The sequence below is a fragment of the Thalassophryne amazonica genome, chromosome 18, assembly GCF_902500255.1.
Source record: "Thalassophryne amazonica chromosome 18, fThaAma1.1, whole genome shotgun sequence".
In the NCBI taxonomy this organism is placed as follows: Eukaryota; Metazoa; Chordata; class Actinopteri; order Batrachoidiformes; family Batrachoididae; genus Thalassophryne; species Thalassophryne amazonica.
The window spans coordinates 4,928,181-4,949,481 of record NC_047120.1 but is presented as its reverse complement, the minus strand read 5'-3'; the positions used below and the strand labels follow the sequence as shown (position 1 = coordinate 4,949,481).

At 41.9% G+C, this 21,301-nt stretch overlaps 1 protein-coding gene across 3 annotated transcripts in view; it reads left to right on the top strand.

Moving 5' to 3' along the window:
- The window catches only part of ryr2a (ryanodine receptor 2a (cardiac)), a 723,597-nt gene that overhangs the window by 640,370 nt on the left and 61,926 nt on the right, over window positions 1-21,301 (top strand). For all 3 annotated transcript variants that reach the window (XM_034193918.1, XM_034193917.1, XM_034193919.1), the window contains 5 exons: window positions 2,774-3,090; window positions 5,591-5,653; window positions 9,140-9,290; window positions 11,077-11,163; window positions 11,684-11,956. In XM_034193918.1, coding sequence (XP_034049809.1) covers window positions 2,774-3,090; window positions 5,591-5,653; window positions 9,140-9,290; window positions 11,077-11,163; window positions 11,684-11,956 — 891 coding nt within the window. The remainder of the gene's footprint in view (window positions 1-2,773; window positions 3,091-5,590; window positions 5,654-9,139; window positions 9,291-11,076; window positions 11,164-11,683; window positions 11,957-21,301) is intronic.

Genomic DNA, 21,301 nt, shown 5'->3' with positions numbered 1-21,301 from the left:
AGATTGATCATATTTAAGATCGAAGCATTAAATAATGGTAGGGCTTCCTTGAGCAGCCTGGTAGGAATGGGGTCTAATAGACATGTTGATGGTTTGGATGAAGTAACTAATGAAAATACCTCAGACAGAACAATCTGAGAGAAAGAGTCTAACCAAATACCGGCATCACTGAAAGCAGCCAAAGATAACGATGTGTCTTTGGGATGGTTATGAGTAATTTTCTCTAATAGTTAAAATTTTATTAGCAAAGAAAGTCATGAAGTCATTACTGGTTAAAGTTAAAGGAATACTCGGCTCAATAGAGCTCTGACTCTTTGTCAGCCTGGCTACAGTGCTGAAAAGAAACCTGGGGTTGTTCTTATTTTCTTCAATTAGTGATGAGTAGTAAGATGTCCTAGCTTTACGGGAGGGCTTTTTTTATAGAGCAACAGACTCTTTTTCCAGGCTAAGTGAAGATCTTCTAAATTAGTGAGACGCCATTTCCTCTCCAACTTACGGGTTATCTGCTTTAAGCTGCAAGTTTGTGAGTTATACCACGGAGTCAGGCACTTCTGATTTAAAGCTCTTTTTTTCAGAGGAGCTACAGCATCCAAGGTTGTCTTCGATGAGGATGTAAAACTATTGACGAGATACTCTATCTCACTTACAGAGTTTAGGTAGCTACTCTGCACTGTGTTGGTATATGGCATTAGAGAACATAAAGAAGGAATCATATCCTTAAACCTAGTTACAGCGCTTTCTGAAAGACGTCTAGTGTAATGAAACTTATTCCCCACTGCTGGGTAGTCCAATATGTGCCCATGGCAGTGGTGGGCACAGCTAACCAAAAAGGTAGCTTCAATAACTGCTAATCAGCTAACTAAAAAGTTATCTTTTATGAAACTAAACCGATAAACCACCCAAAAATTTATCAGAAGCGACAGCTAACCAGTAACTTTCAGTATTGTCTCCAATACACACTCAACTACTAACAAGTGGATTTTGAGTTTCAACACTGCCAACACTTCTGATAGACCACAAACACAGCCAATGAGTCCATGCTTCTGTCTTTGGGCAGCCTGCCCACTACTGTCGCGAAGCGCCATTCACCTTGACAGTATACAGCAGTCCAGCCGTAAGGCAGATGTCTTGAAATGAAAGTAGGTTTGACTTATCATTTTGATTCATAAATCAAATTAATCCAGATAGAATGACTACATTAATGTCAACTCTGTCATTTGTGCAAAGTTAAAATATATTCAACATATCTTTTAATTTTAAATAATGCACTAATTCTAAAGTTTTGTAACATTAACACACACAGATGCCCAAAGGGATTATGGGTAAGATTAGCCTTATTCATTCCATGTAAAAATCAACACAAGTTAATGTGACGTGTATGTTGGTGTTTACAAATAAATGTGCCTTTGTAAAATATGCCATTTTTTTCTTTTGTCAAAAAAAAAAAAAAACAGCGTTTGCAAAAACAAAAAGTCTGTTTTTTAAGTTGTGATTACTGAGTAGACAACCATGTGATATATTCGGGGTCAAAATGCATAGAACACTGCCATAGGACAAAATGCATAGAACACTGTCATCTACTGGCGGGATTATGGGTAAACTGAGCATCTGGACACCCTTCTGTGTGACACCCCTCTGTTCTGTGTGTCCATTTGTTTTTGTCGTGATTATTGTGCTCTGCCTTTATGATGTTTTTGTTATATTTATAATTCCACATTAATTTCTGTAAGAGTGTCATGTTAATTGTAAGTTTAATGTTTCATGATCTGGTTTTGTTTTCCACTCGGGTTCTTATGTCACATTTTTGGATTTGGTTTTATTCCCTCCATGTTCATAATGCCTTTGCACCTATCATTTCCTTGTGTTGCTTTTTGTCCCTCTTTGCTCCCCCTCCCTCACACAGTCCTCACAACTGTTGTAATCAATTACTTTGTTATTTGAGTCACACCGTTTGATTCCTCACTGCCGAGCAGTTATTTCCTATCGTCATCCTGAACCACGTGTTGTCATCCTGCACCTGTTCATCTCACTGTTGGGTTTTGATAGTTGATTTTGGTTTCTCACATCATTCGTTTGTTCACTTTGACAGTTGGAGGTTGATAGGACTTTTGTTTCACATTTACTACAGACTTGAGTAGTGTTTGTTTTTGTCACGTTGGATTTTTGTGCTACAGACTCTTGTTTCACTTTGGATTTTGTCACCTGGAACTGTGATTCACTCTTGCATAACCACTGTCATCTGGAAGAATAAACATCTAATCTTTTGGTCAACCTCTTGGATTTGTTGCCCACATCCTGGGGTCCAGTCCTTATCTTCTGTGGTACCAAATGATAATAACTATGTTATTTTAAAGACATGTGGCAATCAGCCTGACAGTGACCAGAAATGGCAAAATAATTTTCAAGTGTCTTGCAGCAACATAGTGTCATCTCTACAATATACACATAGGCAGCAGCAGCTCAACCACTACTGTAGTGAGTGTTGTTGTTGTGGAGTGATGCACCCAGACTGTGCACTGCGGAGGTCCATAAAGATTGTATGACAAAAAAAAACCTGATATTTTGGCTGAGTTCTGTTCAGTTGTGCAGCATCTCCTGGTATGTTTGAAGCACAGTACACAGATTCATTTCTCAAACTCCCAGTCACTCTGTATCTGTCGTGCTTCATCCCTGTCACTGCAACATCCAGCAGTGTAAACCAGCTGTTTGAGGTCCTACTTCAACAGTCTCCTTAATATCTGTGGCTAAACACCAATGTATTCTCCATCTATAGGTCTCTGAGCTGCTGGCAAACATGCCTGATCCAACCCAAGATGAAGTACGTGGTGAAGGGGAAGAAAGAGAAAAAAGACCTTCTGACCGTAGCTCAGCCAAAGAAGACCTCGCAGACTTGGCAGTCAACACAAGTGACACAGAGCTGCTGTCTGACATTTTTGGTCTGGACTTAAGGAGGGAAGGGGGCCAGTACAAAATCACCCCCCACAACCCTAATGCAAGTCTGACCGAACTGCTGAACTATCCAGTTCCCTCTCCGAGCCCTTCAACTCCATCTACAGCACCCCCACCTGAGCTCAGACAGAGGCATCAGGTGAGGAGAAAGGAGTCGTAGTGTGCACACACTGCAAATACACTTGTATAGTGTATTTACAATTTAAGTCTCCAGTTTTAGTCTCCAGTTTAAGAAACTGGAGACTGTAAAGTGGAGGGAGGGGAGAGTGTAGCTAGACAGCATCAGATGGTTATTTGTGGGATGGCTTTGGAGATAAAGAAAAGGCAAAAAGTAAGTGCTGAACCAAGAGGCAGAAGGTGAAAGCTGAGGGAGAAAGTGAGACAGGATCTGCATGTAGATGAATAGATGCTGAATGATTGGACAGTTGCCGCAGAAGGACTGAGGAAGATGCATTGGAAGGAGCTGGGTGTGACATCTGGACAGAGGGAAGAAAGTGAGAAGACTCAACTCAACTCAAGTCAGCATTATTTATAAAATGCTTTAGGAACAGCCACAACTGAAACAAAGTTTCAGTCCAACAACAATAAAAACAGCAGTAAACAAATAAAAACAACTAAAACAGAGCAAAGTCTCATGCTATGTTAAAAGCCAGTGAATAAAAGTGGATTTTAAGATTGGTTTTAAAAACAGACAGTGAAGAGGCCTGTCTAATGTGCACAGGTAGAGCATTCCAAATATTAGGAGCAGCCACAGGGAATGCTCGGTCCCCTCTGAGGAGCTGATCAGCTGACCGGAGGCAACGTACAGGGGAGTAAGGGTGACGAAGCTCAGAGAGGTAGGGCGGGGCGAGTCCATTTAAAGATTTAAAAACAAATAAAAGAATCTTAAAATGAACCCTAAAGTGCACAGGCAGCCAGTGCAGGGAGGCCAGGAAAGGTGTAATGTGCTCCCTCTTACAGACTCCAGCATTCTGAGCTAACTGGAGACGTGCAAGGAAGGACTGGCTAACTCTAAAATAAAGTGCATAACAGTAATCCAGTCAAGAGGTAATGAAGGCATGGATTACTGTTTCAAAGTGCTAATGTGCAAAGAAAGGCTTCACCTTAGCAAAATGGATGAGGTGAAAGAAATTTGACCAAACTACTGCACTAATTTGGTGATCCATTCACTGTCCATCTTAAAACCCAAATTAGTAACAGTACTCTTCACATGAGCTGCCGATGGACCCAAAACAACAGGGGAGGGTACACAGGAGCTGCTAGGGCCAAAGACAATCCAGGCCTTAATACAAGACATGACAGCAGGGGTTTGAGAGAAAGGGCATCACTTTTCCTCAGGGGGACATATATCTGGCTGTCATCAGCATAACAATGAAAAGTGACACCATGTTTTCTGAGGATATACCCTAGGGGAAGCATGTACAGGGAGTAAAACAGGGGTTCTAAAATTGAACCCTGTGGGACCCCCTACAAGGGCAGAGAGGAGGAATTTTGGAATCTTTAACAATGATTTGATAAGCGCACCGGCGGTCCTTTAAAATTTGAAATGAAACCTGCAGCTTGTGCTTCTTCCACCTGTATTCGGCTCTGAGACATTCCCATCTGGCTGCACGGGTTCTGTCATTTAACCAGGGTTCAAGTCTAGCCACAGAGACCATTATAGAAAGGCAGGACCAGTTAAACCGGTGGCGGAATAAAGAAGAACGATAAAGTATAAGGAGGAAGAGACTGGTGGAAAATAAGAATAATCAGAAAGAAAGAAAGACAGGAGTACAAGGAGATACAATGTAAGGCAACTATGAGGTGGACAACAAGGAGGAGGTACAATGTAAGGCAACTATAGGTGGAGATACAATGTAAGGCACCTTCAGTAAAGGTCTGTAACTGGAGAGCAATACAGGAAAAAAAGGCACTGTAACTAGAAATGTAATACATGAAACTGGATACTCCTGCAAAACACTTTACAATCCAGCCAAGGAGACATGACAGGGAAACAGTAAAATACTGGAGGGAGCTGAAGACAAATAACTGGCAACAGTTAGACACAAGAGGGATAGTGCAAAAAGAGGACACAAGAGGGAGCCAGAGACCAGACTGAGAGAGAGAGAGAGAGAGAGAGAGAGAGAGAGTAATCCAGGCCACAGAATGATGAAATGAAGAAATGACAATATTAACATCCATCCATTCATTTTCTTCTGCTTCATCTGAGGTTGGGTCGCGGGGGCAGTAGCTCAAGCAAAGCCGCCTAGACCTCTGAGGTCTCGGTGGCAGACTATTAACAATCAGGGTGAATTAACCAGATAGCATGTAAAACAATAAAGACACAGATAGAATGACACCAGAGACAGAATAAGGGGAAGATTAAACACAAACAGCAAAACATGGCCCATGACATTAACCTCAAGGGATAATTAAGATAATTAACCAGAAACATAAAGAATAAGGTATTTATATTAAAAATATACTGGGCTAGACAAAGTTTATCATGCTGCAATCAGTGGTATACACATCAACATGTCAAAGTTGTGTTTGACAAATTGTCATGTCTACATGAGAAATAATGAATTTAACTTTTTTTTGATAAATATATTCTAAACATAACCTTTATAACAGCTCTTTTCCTTATTTTCCATTCAAAGACGTCTTCCTCAGAGAAGAAGGAAGCAGAAGAAGAAAAAGGATGTGAAGGTCAGCACACATCAGGGTGCGTACAAGCGGCACTTTCTTGCACTAACTGCTGTGACTGTGGCGGTAGATGTTTTATGCTGTGTGTAAGCACACATGAAATGTATTAGCTTGACTCAACACTGAGACAGATGAAGCCTCAAAAGAAACCTCAACAGTCATGTCAGGTCTGAGAGCATGTACTTATTATGCAGTGTCTCACTGCATCCACCCCACTGGTTGGTTCCTGGAGGGCAACCACACAGGAAGAGGTAGGTAGGTCCATCCCTACCTCAGAAAAGTGGCAAGCTATCTGCTGCAGCCAGGTGAAATTTGAGCTGTCTTTATCCTTTTTTGTTTTTGCTGGATTGTTCCCAGAGAAGTGTGTCACATGGCCAAAATGTCATACGTGATATTCCCTCACAATGCAAGTGATTCTCCTCATCTGAGTCCGCCTCAGTCAATGTTTCTGTGACACAGTCTGTCTCTTTAGAGTACCAAGAGTACAAAAGATGTCCAGTTGTCACTTTTGGACACTGTTAACATTCTTGTCTCAAAACCATACAGTAAGAGAGGAAGCACCATTGCTGTAAAGACTTTGACCTTTATCCAAGAACCATATTTCCCCAACAACTCCCAGGCATCTCTTGACCTACAAAAAGCAACCATAGCCAAGAGACATGAACATCACTGCTGAGATAAGCGGATATCTCTATGAGTTCCACACTTTCAAGTCCAGGAAGGCATTGAAATTCTAGATCTTAGTCTTGATCCAGGACAATCACAAACCCAGACACTCTGACTCCTCATTCAGCTTCTCAAGTGCTGCAGTATAATTGATTCTATGAAGATCACAGTATCATCTGCAAAGTTAAGGTCAGTTAACCTTTCCTCATGATAAAGTCACTATATTCCATCGCTGAACCCAACACCCAGAGTCAGAACACATCACTGCCAAACACTAGAATTCACTGGGAGAAATTCAGAGATTCTAGCCCGAGCCCGGCTACACACACCACTCACAGCACCTGTCTGCTCAGCAATAATGTGCGACAACTTCTTGGGGATCCCACACATTTTCAGGATGTCCCAGAGAGCAGCCTCATCAGCTGAATCAAAACAACTGAGAAGTTTTGAGACTGACCAAGAAAACCTAGGGCTTGGTTCTCTATCCTTTGCATTCTGGTAAACCAGCATTTCTCTACGTTGGACCCAGTGAGTCAAAACCAAACACATTCTCAAGAAATGCTAGTTAGATGATTGGTATGCTGTCACATCACTATAAAAATAATATTTACTCCACAAAAGATTGTTTGCGTGAGAGAATTCCAGAATGAAAATTTCCCGGATGCACTGAAATGATTGTTGGCATCTAAAATATGTATGTTTGGCCAGATTTTTCACTGGAGTTATTAAGAACATTTTTCTGCCCTGGTTGGGGCTCTCATATATTAATACTGTGGGGGAAACACTGATACTGATGCCAGAAGATATGAGCACATGTACATTCACAGAAAAACTCAGCACAATGTAACCATCCACAATTTTACAATAACTTTGACGTCACAACATTTAAAATATGTTGTGTTGCTGGCACAAGGTCAATTTTCTGGTTATGTCTTAAGCTTTGTTCTTCAAAAAGTTGGCCAAAGTATACAAACATGCTCAAAGGTCTCACTATTCCTTGCTTCAAATTAAAACACACACACAAAAAAAATACTTTCTGGATTGTAGTTGCAGTGAAAGTTGAATTCATTTTAAACTGGCAGTATTTAATAAAATCATTATTATTCTTTTTTATCAGTCAAAACACCTTCTTCTGTGAACATTGAAGACACCAATCTTCATCTGCCATCAGGCTCACGGACTGCATTTTTGGAGTTTGCATTTATGCCTTCAACCTAAATGAATGCAAATAACTTGAAATCAATCTGGTCTTGACGTCCAGCCAGATTCAATCTAAAACACTGAGCAAAATGCAAGGAATCTTTGTTTCTATTTAGGTCGGCTACCTGTTTTGCCCATGTGTTCGTGTCTCCTGTTCTGCCCTAGCAGAGGAGTCGGGAACCAGCCAACCATTCAGGAGACAGCACTGTCCCAACAGGCTGAAAGGCAGGACTTATTGAGGATGGCTCATCATCGGGATGGTACAATGACAGCAGTGCTCCTGTCTGTACCTGGTAACATAAGAGGGTCAAGCCACCTTGACACTTGCACAAATTTGATTCCCACACTGGCACGCAATCTTGTGTGCCAGTGAGTAAACTGTTGCAAACTGCGTAAACTGTGCAAGGCTGCGTGCCAGTGCGCAAAGAAAATTTTGAAATGTTCAGAATTTCTGGCACACACACATTTTGTGCCACTTGTGTGATGTAGTCATGAACATTGTGCAACTACTCGCAAACACTGCATAGCAATGTGTGTCATTGCTCACACAGCACACATTGTCACACAGTGACACGCATTGGCCCAGTTAGATCACGAACTGGGCCACGCCTTCTAACTTGTCATGAAGTGGGTGAGTTGGGCCCTGGCACAAAGAGTTCCTACATAGTTTGCGCACGGCACAAACACTTTGCGCATGCCACGATCTCGACACTCATTAGGCACACCAGCTACATGCATCGTTGATGCACCAATCAGTGACGGCCGCGCACTGTGCCAGTGCATATCGCGAGCCCATCACTAGTCCTGATACATTTCTCATCTTGACAGTGAAGGAGCTACAACTTGAAGATGCCTGCCAAGAATAAAAAAAAGAATAGCAAGAAGAAGAAACTGAGGCTGAGGGACAGCCGGAGTAAGAGGTTGCAGAAATGGAGAGGACTATTCCTCTCCCCTTATTCTTCTCAAGTGTGGAATTTCCAGCACCTCAAGAAGATCCCCAAGAAGAGGCCCAATCAAAGCAGAAACAGGATCAGAGTTAAGAAATACTGGAATACAATTGGACGGACAAGGGAACCAGGAAGCTTTTCGAATTTGTGATGCAGCACCCCCAGCTGTTCAACAAGAAGCATAAGGATTGGCTCTCAAGATGAGGGGTTCACTTCTCCATCATCTCTTGGAACAAGTGGGAAAGAATTCTCAGGTAATTCCTGTACCCTCTTGGATCTTCCTTGTGAAGGTCTGTCAATAACTGGTCATAATGTCCAAAGTGATGTCTTCTGGTCAACCATTCCCTCACCCACACTTTCCTTGCTTTCCTTTTTTCTAATTGGGCTTATGCCTTCTTCTTTGGCCTGCTGTTTCTGCATTTTCTCCTGCTCTTCAAGACATAGTGATGCAGCTGTGAGATAATATAGAAGGGTTTTCTTGTTTTTGTGGGGATCAAATTCGTGCAAGCTTCATTCTCAGAAGGATTCAGTGCCAGCTGCTTGCTGCTCAGCAAATAGAAAAGTCTCTCTTCAGGCCTAAGAATGCTAAACTGTCTCACAAATGTGCTGCATTTTCACAAGTTATTTAAAACATTATCAGTGATACGAGTGGAGGACAATTTCAGAGTTTAACACTGTGTGACTGTTTTCAGGGACGGACACAAAAACACAACAGAAAAGCAAGAGAAGAATGACAAACTGAAGCCCAAAGCCAGACGCCATCACACCTCAAGGTCTGAAGAATCAGACCTGCAGGAGTCTGCCTTCTGGAAAAAGATCCTGGCCTACCAGAGGAAGTTACTGGTATGAATACTTCGAGTGTGTTCCAGTCCACACAGAATCACCCTGTGATGTATTGTAGCAAGAGTTCTTGTTAACAAGTTGTATCAACCGATAATGTAATAATGGCCAGTAATGTAATACCTGCCTATAATGTAATATTTTTGGTCATTCTGTGCCAATAATGTAATAACCAGCCTATAATGTAATGACTTATTACATTATTGGCTAAATGTTATTACCTTAATGGCTCAAAAACTTTAGTACATTATTGGCAATTTATTACATTATTGGCTTTATTACATTTAAAATGGCCAAAATTATTACGTTATTGGCAGGTATTACATATTGGCCATTATTACATTATCGGTTGCTACACAAGTGTTTCTTGAAGATCACCTGAGTTTGTGTTGATTTATCTACTTATGTTCAGATAACCAACAAGAGGAGTGATTATAGTATTTATCTAAGGAGGTGTTCCAGGCACGTGCAGCTGGGAGGAGACCCTGGGGACAATTCAGGATTATAGTCCTGGGTCTTATAGGTGTCCACCTGTCCACCTATAGGTGGAGAGATTATATCTCCACACTGGCCTGGGAACGTCTCAGGAGCGCTCAGTAAGAGGTTGTTAATGTGGCCTGGGAAAGGAAAGTCTGGGGTTGCCTGATGGAGCTGTTGCCCCGCACCCTGGTTACAGATAAGCAGTTGAAGATGAGTGAGTGATTTTATTATGTCCTTGGCGTACATAATATTGGTTTTATATGACAGTGACAGGACTAATAATGACAAGGTTAATACAGTCCGCCAAACCCAGGTCTACATGTCAGTAACCCAGTTCCAATCTGATCTGTGCAGATTACTTACTGTGTCAATTTTAAAAAGTTGGGCAACTGTGTAAGAACAGTGATGGAAAACTGTTTAACCTGGCCTGACTGAGAGCCAAGACCAAGATCCGCGCAGTGCTGATCAGAGATCTGCTATTTGCTGATGACGCAGCACTGACTGCACACATTGAACACGAGCTGCAGCAGATGCTCAACCAGTTTGCTCATGCCTGCAGGGAATTTGCACTGACCATCAGTATTAAGAAAACAGTAGTCATGGGTCAGGATGTCCCCCAGCTACCCACCATCACCATAGGCACAGAAGTGCTTGAAGTGACAGTTCACTTTACATATCTTGGTTCAACGGTCACTAACAACCTGTCTTTAAACAAGGAAATCGACAGACAGATAGCCAGGGATGCCGGTGTGATGACTTAACTGGGAAAGAGAGTGTGGAACAATAACCACCTAACACTTAAAACTTGACTGAATCTCGACCCAACCAGTCATTCATGGTGTTGTTACCCACGTGGGATCCAGAGAAGAACATTCATGGAACATTCATCTTGTGTGACAGCGTTCTGGTGTCCACGTCACCATCTGGATCTTACAGACCAGCTGTCTCAGTTTTGGGACTTCAACCAGGAACCACAGATTTGTGCACTCAGTGTCAGACACTGGTGACCACTCAGGAGTGGGAACCGGGCTGATTGATTGATTTGATTAGTCCGTTGTTTCCTCCCTGTTGATTGGCTGAGCACACCTCACTGTGTTAATTAGCAGTGGGAGGAGCAGAGAGAGCAGGTGATCTCCAGAAACAGGGTCAGTGACCCCTGATGAACTGTAACTAGAATTCCTCCTGTTGTGAAACAGAAACATCTGTCTCCGTTCTGTAAGACGCTCACTGATCTCAGAGTAACTCATGCTCACTTGTTGTTTGCCTGCAGCGTTCATATTACTTGCTCACCGTTCCCTGTCTCCCTCAGAACTACTTTGCCAGGAACTTCTACAACATGAGGATGCTGGCGCTGTTTGTTGCCTTCGCCATAAACTTCATCCTCCTCTTCTATAAGGTGACACTGTTACTTTTCTTATTGGTGGGAATAAGAAATTTCATATTTCATATTTGTTCTTTAGCTGTACTGGTCCAGAGTTGTTGGCCGATGATGTTCAAGTCAAATATTTATTTGTACACCAAAAGCCTTATTTATTAAGATCACAGCTAACAGGTGCTAACTTACCTGGGCAATCTACGTTTTTGTGTTTTGGGTAGAGTTAGTTTTGTGACTGATTTATTAAAACTAATTATGTAATTATTAGCAAGTGAAAACATCTATCTATCTATCTATCTATCTATCCAATGAAACTGAATTGAACATAAAATTAATAATTAAATAACAGAAATAACTAATGGGGAAAAAACCAAAACTTTTACAACTCTGTGTTCTACCATGTTTTCATCTTACTGTTCTTCCTTCCTATGGGTGGGGACAGATGAAGATTAGGTGAATATGTGGATTCATCTTCACCTGGTTGGATTGCGTTTAATGTACAGATGAAGTCTAAGAAGGATGAATATGTTCTCCCTCCCAGGTGTCTACATCCTCAGCTGTGGTAGAGGACAGAGGCGTGGCCTATCCCAGGAGCCAGCCAGTAAACAGTGTACAGTGGGATCCGGTGGGTGGAGAATCACTGTTGGAGACAAAAGAAGAGGTGATGGGTGAAACCAGTGAGCCACTCAAGCCTGTCTTAGTCCGTTTCGTCCTCGAAGAAAGCAGCGGATACATGGAGCCGATGCTCCGGATTCTGGCTGTCCTTCACACAGTCATCTCTTTCTTCTGCATCATTGGATACTACTGTCTCAAGGCATGCTATAGCTAACACATCACCACATGTGACCTCTGTCCTGAATGGACTCAAATACAATTCAATAATCCTGCTGTGTAAATAAAATTCAGTACAAATTTTATGAAGGAAATTGAAACCATGGAAATAGAGACTGGAATGGATGTCACGTGACTAGCGGCGTGCCGCACGGCGGCCATTACTAAGGGTGGAGAGAACACCTTGAGCCAGTTAAACAGAAGCGAAAAGAGGGGAAAAAAGGCAACCAATGCTTCACCATCAACTGCACCAACTGCAAAAACAAATTCTCCAACACTAAAATGAACTGTACAAGAGCCTTAATGTAATTATGTAAAACAAATGTCTATTTTAAAGTCGTTATGTCGCAATTTAATATCGATATACTGAGACTACAACCCCTGGCAAAAATTATGGAATCACCGGCCTCGGAGGATGTTCATTCAGTTGTTTAATTTTGTAGAAAAAAAGCAGATCACAGACATGACACAAAACTAAAGTCATTTCAAATGGCAACTTTCTGGCTTTAAGAAACACTATAAGAAATCAAGAAAAAAAGATTGTGGCAGTCAGTAACGGTTACTTTTTTAGACCAAGCAGAGGAAAAAAATATGGAATCACTCAATTCTGAGGAAAAAATTATGGAATCACCCTGTAAATTTTCATCCCCCAAACTAACACCTGCATCAAATCAGATCTACTCGTTGACATTGACCCTATGCCATGACATTGACCCTATGTGTCTTTTTACAAGGAATGTTTTCGCAGTTTTTGCTCTATGGCAAGATGCATTATCATCTTGAAACATCCCCAAACATCCTTTCAATTGTCCAAAATATCAACATAAACTTGTGCATTTATTGATGATGTAATGACAGCCATCTCCCCAGTGCCTTTACCTGACATGCAGCCCCATATCATCAATGACTGTGGAAATTTACATGTTCCCTTCAGGCAGTCATCATTATAAATCTCATTGGAATGGCACCAAACAAAAGTTCCAGCATCATCACCTTGCCCAATGCAGATTCAAGATTCATCACTGAATATGACTTTCATCCAGTCATCCACAGTCCACGAATGCTTTTCCTTAGCCCATTGTAACCTTGTTTTTTTTTCTGTTTAGGTGTTAATGATGGCTTTCGTTTAGCTTTTCTGTATGTAAATCCCATTTCCTTTAGGCGGTTTCTTACAGTTCGGTCACAGACATTGACATATTGTTTTAAGTTTTCTGTCTTGACGCTTTTATGTCTTCCTTGGTCTACCAGTATGTTTGCCTTTATCAACCTTCCCATGTTGTTTGTATTTGGTTCAGAGTTTAGACACAGCTGACTGTGAATAACCAACATCTTTTGCAACACTGCATGATGATTTACTCTCTTTTAAGAGTTTGATAATCCTCTCCTTTGTTTCAATTGACATCTCTCGTGTTGGAGCCATGATTCATGTCAGTCTACTTGGTGCAACAGCTCCCCAAGGTGTGATCACTCCTTTTTAGATGCAGCAGATCTGATATGATGCAGGAGTTAGTTTTGGGGATGAAAATTTACAGGGTGATTCCATAATTTTTTGCTCAGAATTGAGTGATTCCATATTTTTTTCCTCTGCTTGGTCTAAAAAAGTAACCGTTACTGACTGCCACAATCTTTTTTTCTTGATTTCTTATAGTGTTTCTTAAAGCCAGAAAGTTGCCATTTGAAATGACTTTAGTTTTGTGTCATGTCTGTGATCTGCTTTTTATTCTACAAAATTAAACAACTGAATGAACATCCTCAGAGGCTGGTGATTCCATAATTTTTGCCAGGGGTTGTATAACTCAACGCCATAAGTTCTTTTCATTAAGCTGCCTTCGCACAAACAAAACAAACAGAAATGTTTATATATATATATATATATATATATATATATATATATATATATATATAGTTGCAGTTGTTGTTTAAAATGATATGAAAATTCAGTAAGGTATATCTTATATATTATATTCCAATTGTAAGGTGGAACTATGCTAGGATATAAAGGTATATCTAAATATCTAAAAAGGAAGAGTAAAATAGGAGAGTAGAAAAGAGTAGAGTAGAGCCACTTAGGTGCCTGGTCTTGAGAACCAGGGATGGTGAATGGCTTTATATCTACTTGTAATAAAATGTTAGTAAAAATCATATATATATATATATATATATATATATATATATATATATATATATATATATATATATATATATATATATATATATGTTGTCATTAAAAGACTAGCAGTAATATTACAGTGGAAAAAGCAGCAAGGTAAATGAGCACAATGGCATACTTCAGATTTATATTTTAATACATAAGGATTTTTTTATCCGAGCTTTTAATCTTTTAAAGAGCTTTTGAATACAACTTACAAGGCTTCATTTATAAAAATCCATCGAGAATTATAATGACAGGGAAAAAAACCCCACAGTAAATTCCCCAGATTTCCACACTTTACATGCCATGTACCCATACATACCCAGGCATGTATGGGTACATTAGAAAGAGCAATTAATGGGCTTTAAAACAAGCCTACTTTTATTAAAATCTGTTAAATAGTGACAATAGAGTGAGAAAAGCAGCGCAGTTTGTCATAATTTCCCCAAATCTCTGCATTTTACATAAAAGTTTTTTTTTTCAGTCACACATACATAGGTTCATTGGAAAGAGCTTTCAAGAGCTTTCAAGCCTACATTTATTAAAATCCGTGAAGAAATAGCAACGCTAGTGCAAAAAAAGCAGACGATCTGCACATCTCCACCCTTAGTAATGCCGCCTTCCTGTCCTGAGCGACACTAATAGACTGAGGCGCGCGCGTCCATTCCAGGTGTTGTGTGGGCCGCTGAAGAGGAGGTACTGCTGGCCCACCACCACCAGAGGGCGCCCTGCCTGGAGTGCGGGCTCCAGGCACCAGAGGGCGCTGCCGCCTTACGAGAGCAGCCAGGGTGACAGCTGTCACCCATCAGTGGACACAGCTGACTCCACTCAGCACAGAGGTATATCACCAGGACGGCGTCTCCACCTCAGTGCCGAGATATCGCCTTAAGATAGAGGTAACAATTCTCTGCTATATTATATTGCCTTTCTGAGCATTGCAGGATAGCTGTCTACTCAAAGATAAGTACTCACCTTCCTGCAGTATTGTGACGTGAGGTGGAGACGGCTTCTCCCCTCTCTGTGTTACTGGGTGCAGCCGCATCCACACCTGTGTGTTTGTTCTCTTGCCAGCAGTACCGGATCCGACGAGCGGAGGCAGTGGCCACCTGGGAATTCGGGACTTGGCGGTTCCAGTACTTCCAGGGTTCGGTGGCAGAGGAAATCTGGGTGGTTCCGGTTCGACTTGGACGGACGTCTCCTACCTTCGAGCCTGCCCACACGACACCAGTGGAATTCGGTTTAACCCCAAATTGTCAATTGTTGTATTGGTTGTGCACGTTCCACAACAGTAAAACCTTGTTATTTACCTTCTCCATTGTCCGTTCATTTGCGCCCCCTGTTGTGGGTCCGTGTTCCTACACTTTCACAACACCAGGTCTATATTTCCATGATTGAAACAAACAAACAAACATCACTTTCAATGCAATCAAGTAAGACACAATTGCAAGTAGTCCCAAAATAACACTCGCCAATAAAAAAAAAACCCCACAATAAAATAACCTGTATTGTGTTCACCAAGAAACCAGGGGCCCCACTTATAAAACATTTTGTAGGATTCGTAATAAAATTATTTGTATGACCAAAAGAGAAAAATTGTGTATGAAGAAAAAAATTAACTAGACATATGGAACCGTAAATCTTTATAAATCTCACACTACTTTGAATTGTGTGGACATATATTGGCCTCATAATCCTGGCCTTTACACACCCATATTCAATCAAAAACAGTCAATGCAAAACGCCTCATGAATATTCAAACACATACATGAAGCCACGGTGATGATGGTGAGCCCACAAGAGGTTTCACACCCAACATTCTTAACAACTAGTCACTCTTTATGCTGCATGCTGATTCTTAATTTGGCAATACAGTCACTTATGGACAGAACTTTAATGATCTTTAACAAGGTTACCACAAGAACCAGCATAAAACTTTCAAAATTAAAAAATAATCTACAGATAAATAATTGTCCTTTGTGCTGCTGTGACATCACCGCATTGCTGTCTTTATTCAGATAAAATCTCTGCTAGCAAAATTTGAGCAGAGAAAATAATGTTGGTCCATCTCTCATGTAAAACTGCAGGAGGAATTTGTATTTGTTTCATGTCACTATAGCAGGCATGACTTCACACTTTATCCAAGTAATGGTGAGAATCCAGTCAAGTTCTCCACTAATTACATTTCAGCAGCTGCAGAGCGCTGATGAAATGATCATGAATCGTCTTATATATTTAAAGATGTACAGCCTTTCAAATTTCACACAACTTGTGAAATTTAGTTTCTACTGAAACCCAAACATGTATATTATAATAGCCAAGTGGCTTCTGTGTGCGTACTTGCGTGCATGCATGTGTACAACTTCGATCATGGACAAGCTGGGGAGAGCTGACATTTTCCATTTGGTATGCTTTTGTATTTTGAGTCAAGGATGAACACTGCCAAAACAAAAAGTTGATAGGACTAATATTTGTGGAGAAACTACAGATATTAGCTAACCACAGTGAAGAAAGGAAAGCCGAAGTCCTCAAAAGGAAAGCAGGTTTGACTTATGGTTTTGATTTATAAACCAAATTAATCGGGATAGTTTAACTACATTAATGTCAAGCCTGTCATTTGTACAAAGTCAAAATATAACACGTATTTTAATTTTAAAATAATGCACTAATTCTGAAGTTTTGAACATTAACATACACAGATGCCAAACTGCATTATGGGTAAATTGAGCATGTGATCACTGATTGGTTGATTCATTTTACCAACACAAAACGTAATGTGTGGTGGTTTCTAAAAATAAATGTGCATTTGTAAAATGTCATTTTTTAATTGAAAACTAACTGAAAATTAACTGAAAATTCTGTTTAAGTTGTGATTTAGCCAGGCAGCTACAATAGCATCATTCAAACAACAGCATCATTCAAACAATAGTGTCATTCACACTGCCACCCAGTAGATGGCAGTGTTCTATACATTTTGACCCATCTACTGAATGGCATATTACATACTGTCATATTATGTTACTATGCTTTTTACTTTTTTTGCCTCAAGGGGCGGCAACTCTTGAACACCGTGGTGGACACCGGTGGCCAGGGAAGCCGTCCAACTGAACAAGAAGTCCTTCTGGTATATGTTATCTCAGGGGACTCCGGAGGCAGTTGTAAGGTCTGGCCTTAAGGGCAGCAACCTCTGCTGTGTCAGAGGAGTTCAGAGCAACCATGAAGAAGGACTTTCAGTCGGCACCAAGGTGGACCATGAGGCACCTCAGGAGGGGAAAACAGGGAACCATCCAGGATATCTACAGTAAGGATGGGACTCTGTTGACCTCAACTGAGGATGTAATCTGGCACTGGAAGGAACACTTTGAGGAACTCCTGCATCAGACCGGAGCGCCCTCTATAGTAGGGTCAGAGCTGGAAGCTGATGGAGGATTTTCATCAAATTGCCTGGTGGAAGTCACTGAGGTAATCAATAACTCTGCAATGAAAGGGGTTGATGAGATCCGTCCAGAAATGCTGAAGGCTCTGGGAGTCGAGGGACTGCTTTGGATAAGATGTATCTTAAACATTGCATCTGGGACAGTGCCTAAGGAGTGACAAACTTGGGTGGTGGTCCCCATATTTAAAAAGGGGGACCAGAGAGTGTGTGCCAAATACAGGGGCCTCACACTACTCAGCCTCCCTGGTAAAGTCAACTCCAGGGTGCTGGAAAAGAAGGTTTGGCCGATAGTTGAACCTCTGATTGAAGAGGAACAATGCGGGTTCCATCCTGGTCATGTAACAACCGACCAGCTCTTCACTCTCACAAGGATCCTGGAGGGTGCCTGGGAGTATGCCCACCCAGTCTCCATGTGGTTTCTGGACTTGGAGAAGGCGTATGATTGGGTAACCTGGGAGATACTGTGGAAGGTACTGCGGGAGTATGGAGTGAGGGGGGTTCCTTCTCAGGGCCATCCAGTCTCTGTACTCACAAAGTGAGAGCTGTGTTCAGGTGCTCGGCCGTAAGTCAGACTCATTTCCGGCGGGGTTGGCCTCCGCCAGGGCTGCGCCTTGTCACCAATCCTGTTTGTGATATTCATGGGCAGGATATCGAGGCGTCGTCGGGAGGAGGAGGATTTCCAGTTTGGTGGGCTCAGGGTCTCATCACTGCTTTTTGCAGATGATGTGGTCCTGTTGGCTTCATCAGCCTGTGACCGCCAACACTAACTGGATCGGTTTGCAGCCGAGTGTGAAGTAGCTGGGATGAGCATCAGCACCTCTAAAGCTGAGGCCATGGTTCTCAGCAGGAAGCCAATGGATTGCCTATTCCAGATAGGGAATGCGGTCTTGCCCCAAGTGAAGGAGTTCAAGTATCTCTGGGTCTTGTTCGCGAGTAAGGAGACAATGGATCGTGAGCTTGGCTGGAGAATCAGTGCAGCAGGGGTGGTATTGCATTTGTGCTACCGTACTATTGTGACAAAAAAGGAGCTGAGCCAAAAGGCAAAGCTCTCAATCTACTGGTTAATCTTCATTCCTACTCTCACTTATGGTCATGAGAGTCTGGTCATGACCGAAAGAACTAGACCTCGGGTACAAGCGCCCGAAATGGGCTGCTTTAGATGGGTGGCTGGTACCTCCTTTAGAGATAGGATGAGATGCTCGGTTGTCCGTGGGGAGCTTGGAGTAGAGCCACTGCTCCTTTGCGTTGAAAGGAGCCAGCTGAGGTGGTTCATGCATCTGGAAAGGATGCTTCCTGGGCGCCTCCCAGGGAGGTGTTCCAGGCACATCTGGGAGGAGACCCCAGGGAAGTCCCTGGACTAGGTGGAGAGATTATATCCTCTATACTGTCCTGGGAACACCTCAGGATCCCCCAGTCAGAGGTGGTCAATGTGGCCCAGGAAAGGGAAGTCTGGGATCCCCCGCTGGAGCTGTTGCCCCTGCAACCCTATCCCAGATAAGCAGTTGAAGAGGAGACAGGGAGTGAGAGTTTTTATCAGGCTGTGATGATGAATCCGACTGACATGAGCAGGTGAGATTAAGACTTTATATTTACTCCGTGTGTGAATTGTTTTAGTATTTGTAACAGTCTGAACTGTTCGCATGAGGACAGCAGTTTTCAGTTGTTCAGCCAATCAATTAGCATCAATTGATGCATTTTGACTTAAGAGTAATTTACATGAAATGTGTGTGAACAATCGCATAACTTACCTACAGCTTATGGCCCATGTATGTGGGATGTATGAGCCATATGCTGTCATGCATCGAAAATATTGTGCGTGCCCAAAATTTTTTGATGTGCTCGCTATATTACAGGGTATATCAGCGTGCTTCAACATGCTCTTAACTAATACAAAACTTACCCATAACTTATTAGATGTATGTCTGCGTACGCCAGCATTTTTAATACAGTTGGGATATGCTGGCTAAATAGTCAAGGTGTGACAGGGGTGTCACATAAAAGATGTCAGCAGCTCTTTGGCACTTCTTGGATGAACACTTTCTTTTCTCAGCTTGGATGCCCTTTCTCTTTTATCCTGCAGGAGCTCTTTTTTTTCTTCTTCATCAGTTTTGAATATTAGTTTCTCATTCTTTCTATTTGCTTTGTCAGATCTTCTTCCTTTTCTTCAACTGATAACATTTTCCTCCTTTAGTGCACTGCAAAGTTTCTTTTGATTTTTTTAAATGTATGTTTCCTTGTCACCTTGAAGGTCTAAAATTAAGTAAAAAATTGTTTTACAGCACATGTAATGCATTGGTTATGAAACGCATATATATGCACAGAACGTTTAGCATTGGTAAAAAAATAATGTTAGCTGTTTTGGGATTTCTCACTCAGAACACACACACACACATATATACAGTGTGTGTGTATATATATATATATATATATATATATATATATATATATATATATATACGAGGTCTATTAGAAAAGTATCCGACCTTATTATTTTTTTCAAAAACTATATGGATTTGAATCATGTGCGATTACATCAGACAAGCTTGAACCCTCGTGGGCATGCGAGAGTTTTTTCACGCCTGTCGATTGTGTCATTCGCCTGTGGGCAGGCTTTGAGTGAGGAGTGTTCCACCCCTCCCGCTCAGAGACTGCCACTTTGCTTGATCAAAATTTTTTCAGAAACTGTAAGGCACATCCGAGTGGACACCATTCGAGAAATTCAGCTGGTTTTCGGTGAAAATTTTAAGGGCTCTTGAGAGATTATGGAGTGTTACTGTCGCTTTAAGGACAACGAATGGAGCCGGAGGGCGCGCCGCGCTCCGAGCCGCTGTCGTGAGCCTGTTTCGAGCTGAAAACTTCCAAATGTAAGCTTCTGTTGACCCAGGACGTCGTGAGAGAACAGAGAAGTTTCTGAAGAGGTCGGGATCAGCAGTTTATCCGGACATTCCACTGTTAAAGGAGATTTTGTAATGAAAGACGTGCGGACGGATTTGCGCGTCGGCAGGCAGCCGCTCATGGCCCGGCGCCACAGAGAAACACCTCCGTTGGAAGCGTTACGGGACAAGTTGGAACATGCCCAGCTGTTAAACAGTTTCTCGGATACTCAATCGACTGAAAACCATCGAAAGCCACCTGAATTTTACGAAAGGTTATCAACACGGAGGTGTTTCTCTGTGGCACCGGGCCATGAGCGGCTGCCTGCCGACGCGCGAATCTGTCCGCACGTCTTTCATTACAAAATCTCTTTTAACAGTGGAATGTCCGGATAAACTGCTGATCCTGACCTCTTCTGAAACTTCTCTGTTCTCTCACGACGTCCTGGGTCAACAAAGGCTTAAATTTGGAAGTTTTCAGCTCGGAACAGGCTGACGACGACGGCTCGGAGCGCGGCGCGCCCTCCAGCTCCGTGGGCAGTCCTTAAAGCGACAGTAACACTCCAAAATCTCTCATCAGCCCTTAAAATTTTCACCGAAAACCAGTTGAATTTCTCGAATGGTGTCCACTCGGATGTGCCTTACAGTTTCTGAAAAAATTTTGATCAAGCAAAGCAGCAGTCTCTGAGCCATTCCTAAACAATGAAAAAGTAGACGGGAGCGGTGGCCCACTCCTCACTCAAAGCCTGCCCACAGGCGAATGACGCAACCGACAGGTGTGAAAAAACTCAGGCATGCCCACGAGGGTTCAAACTTGTCTGATGTAATCGCACGTGATTCAAATATATATATATATATATATATATATAT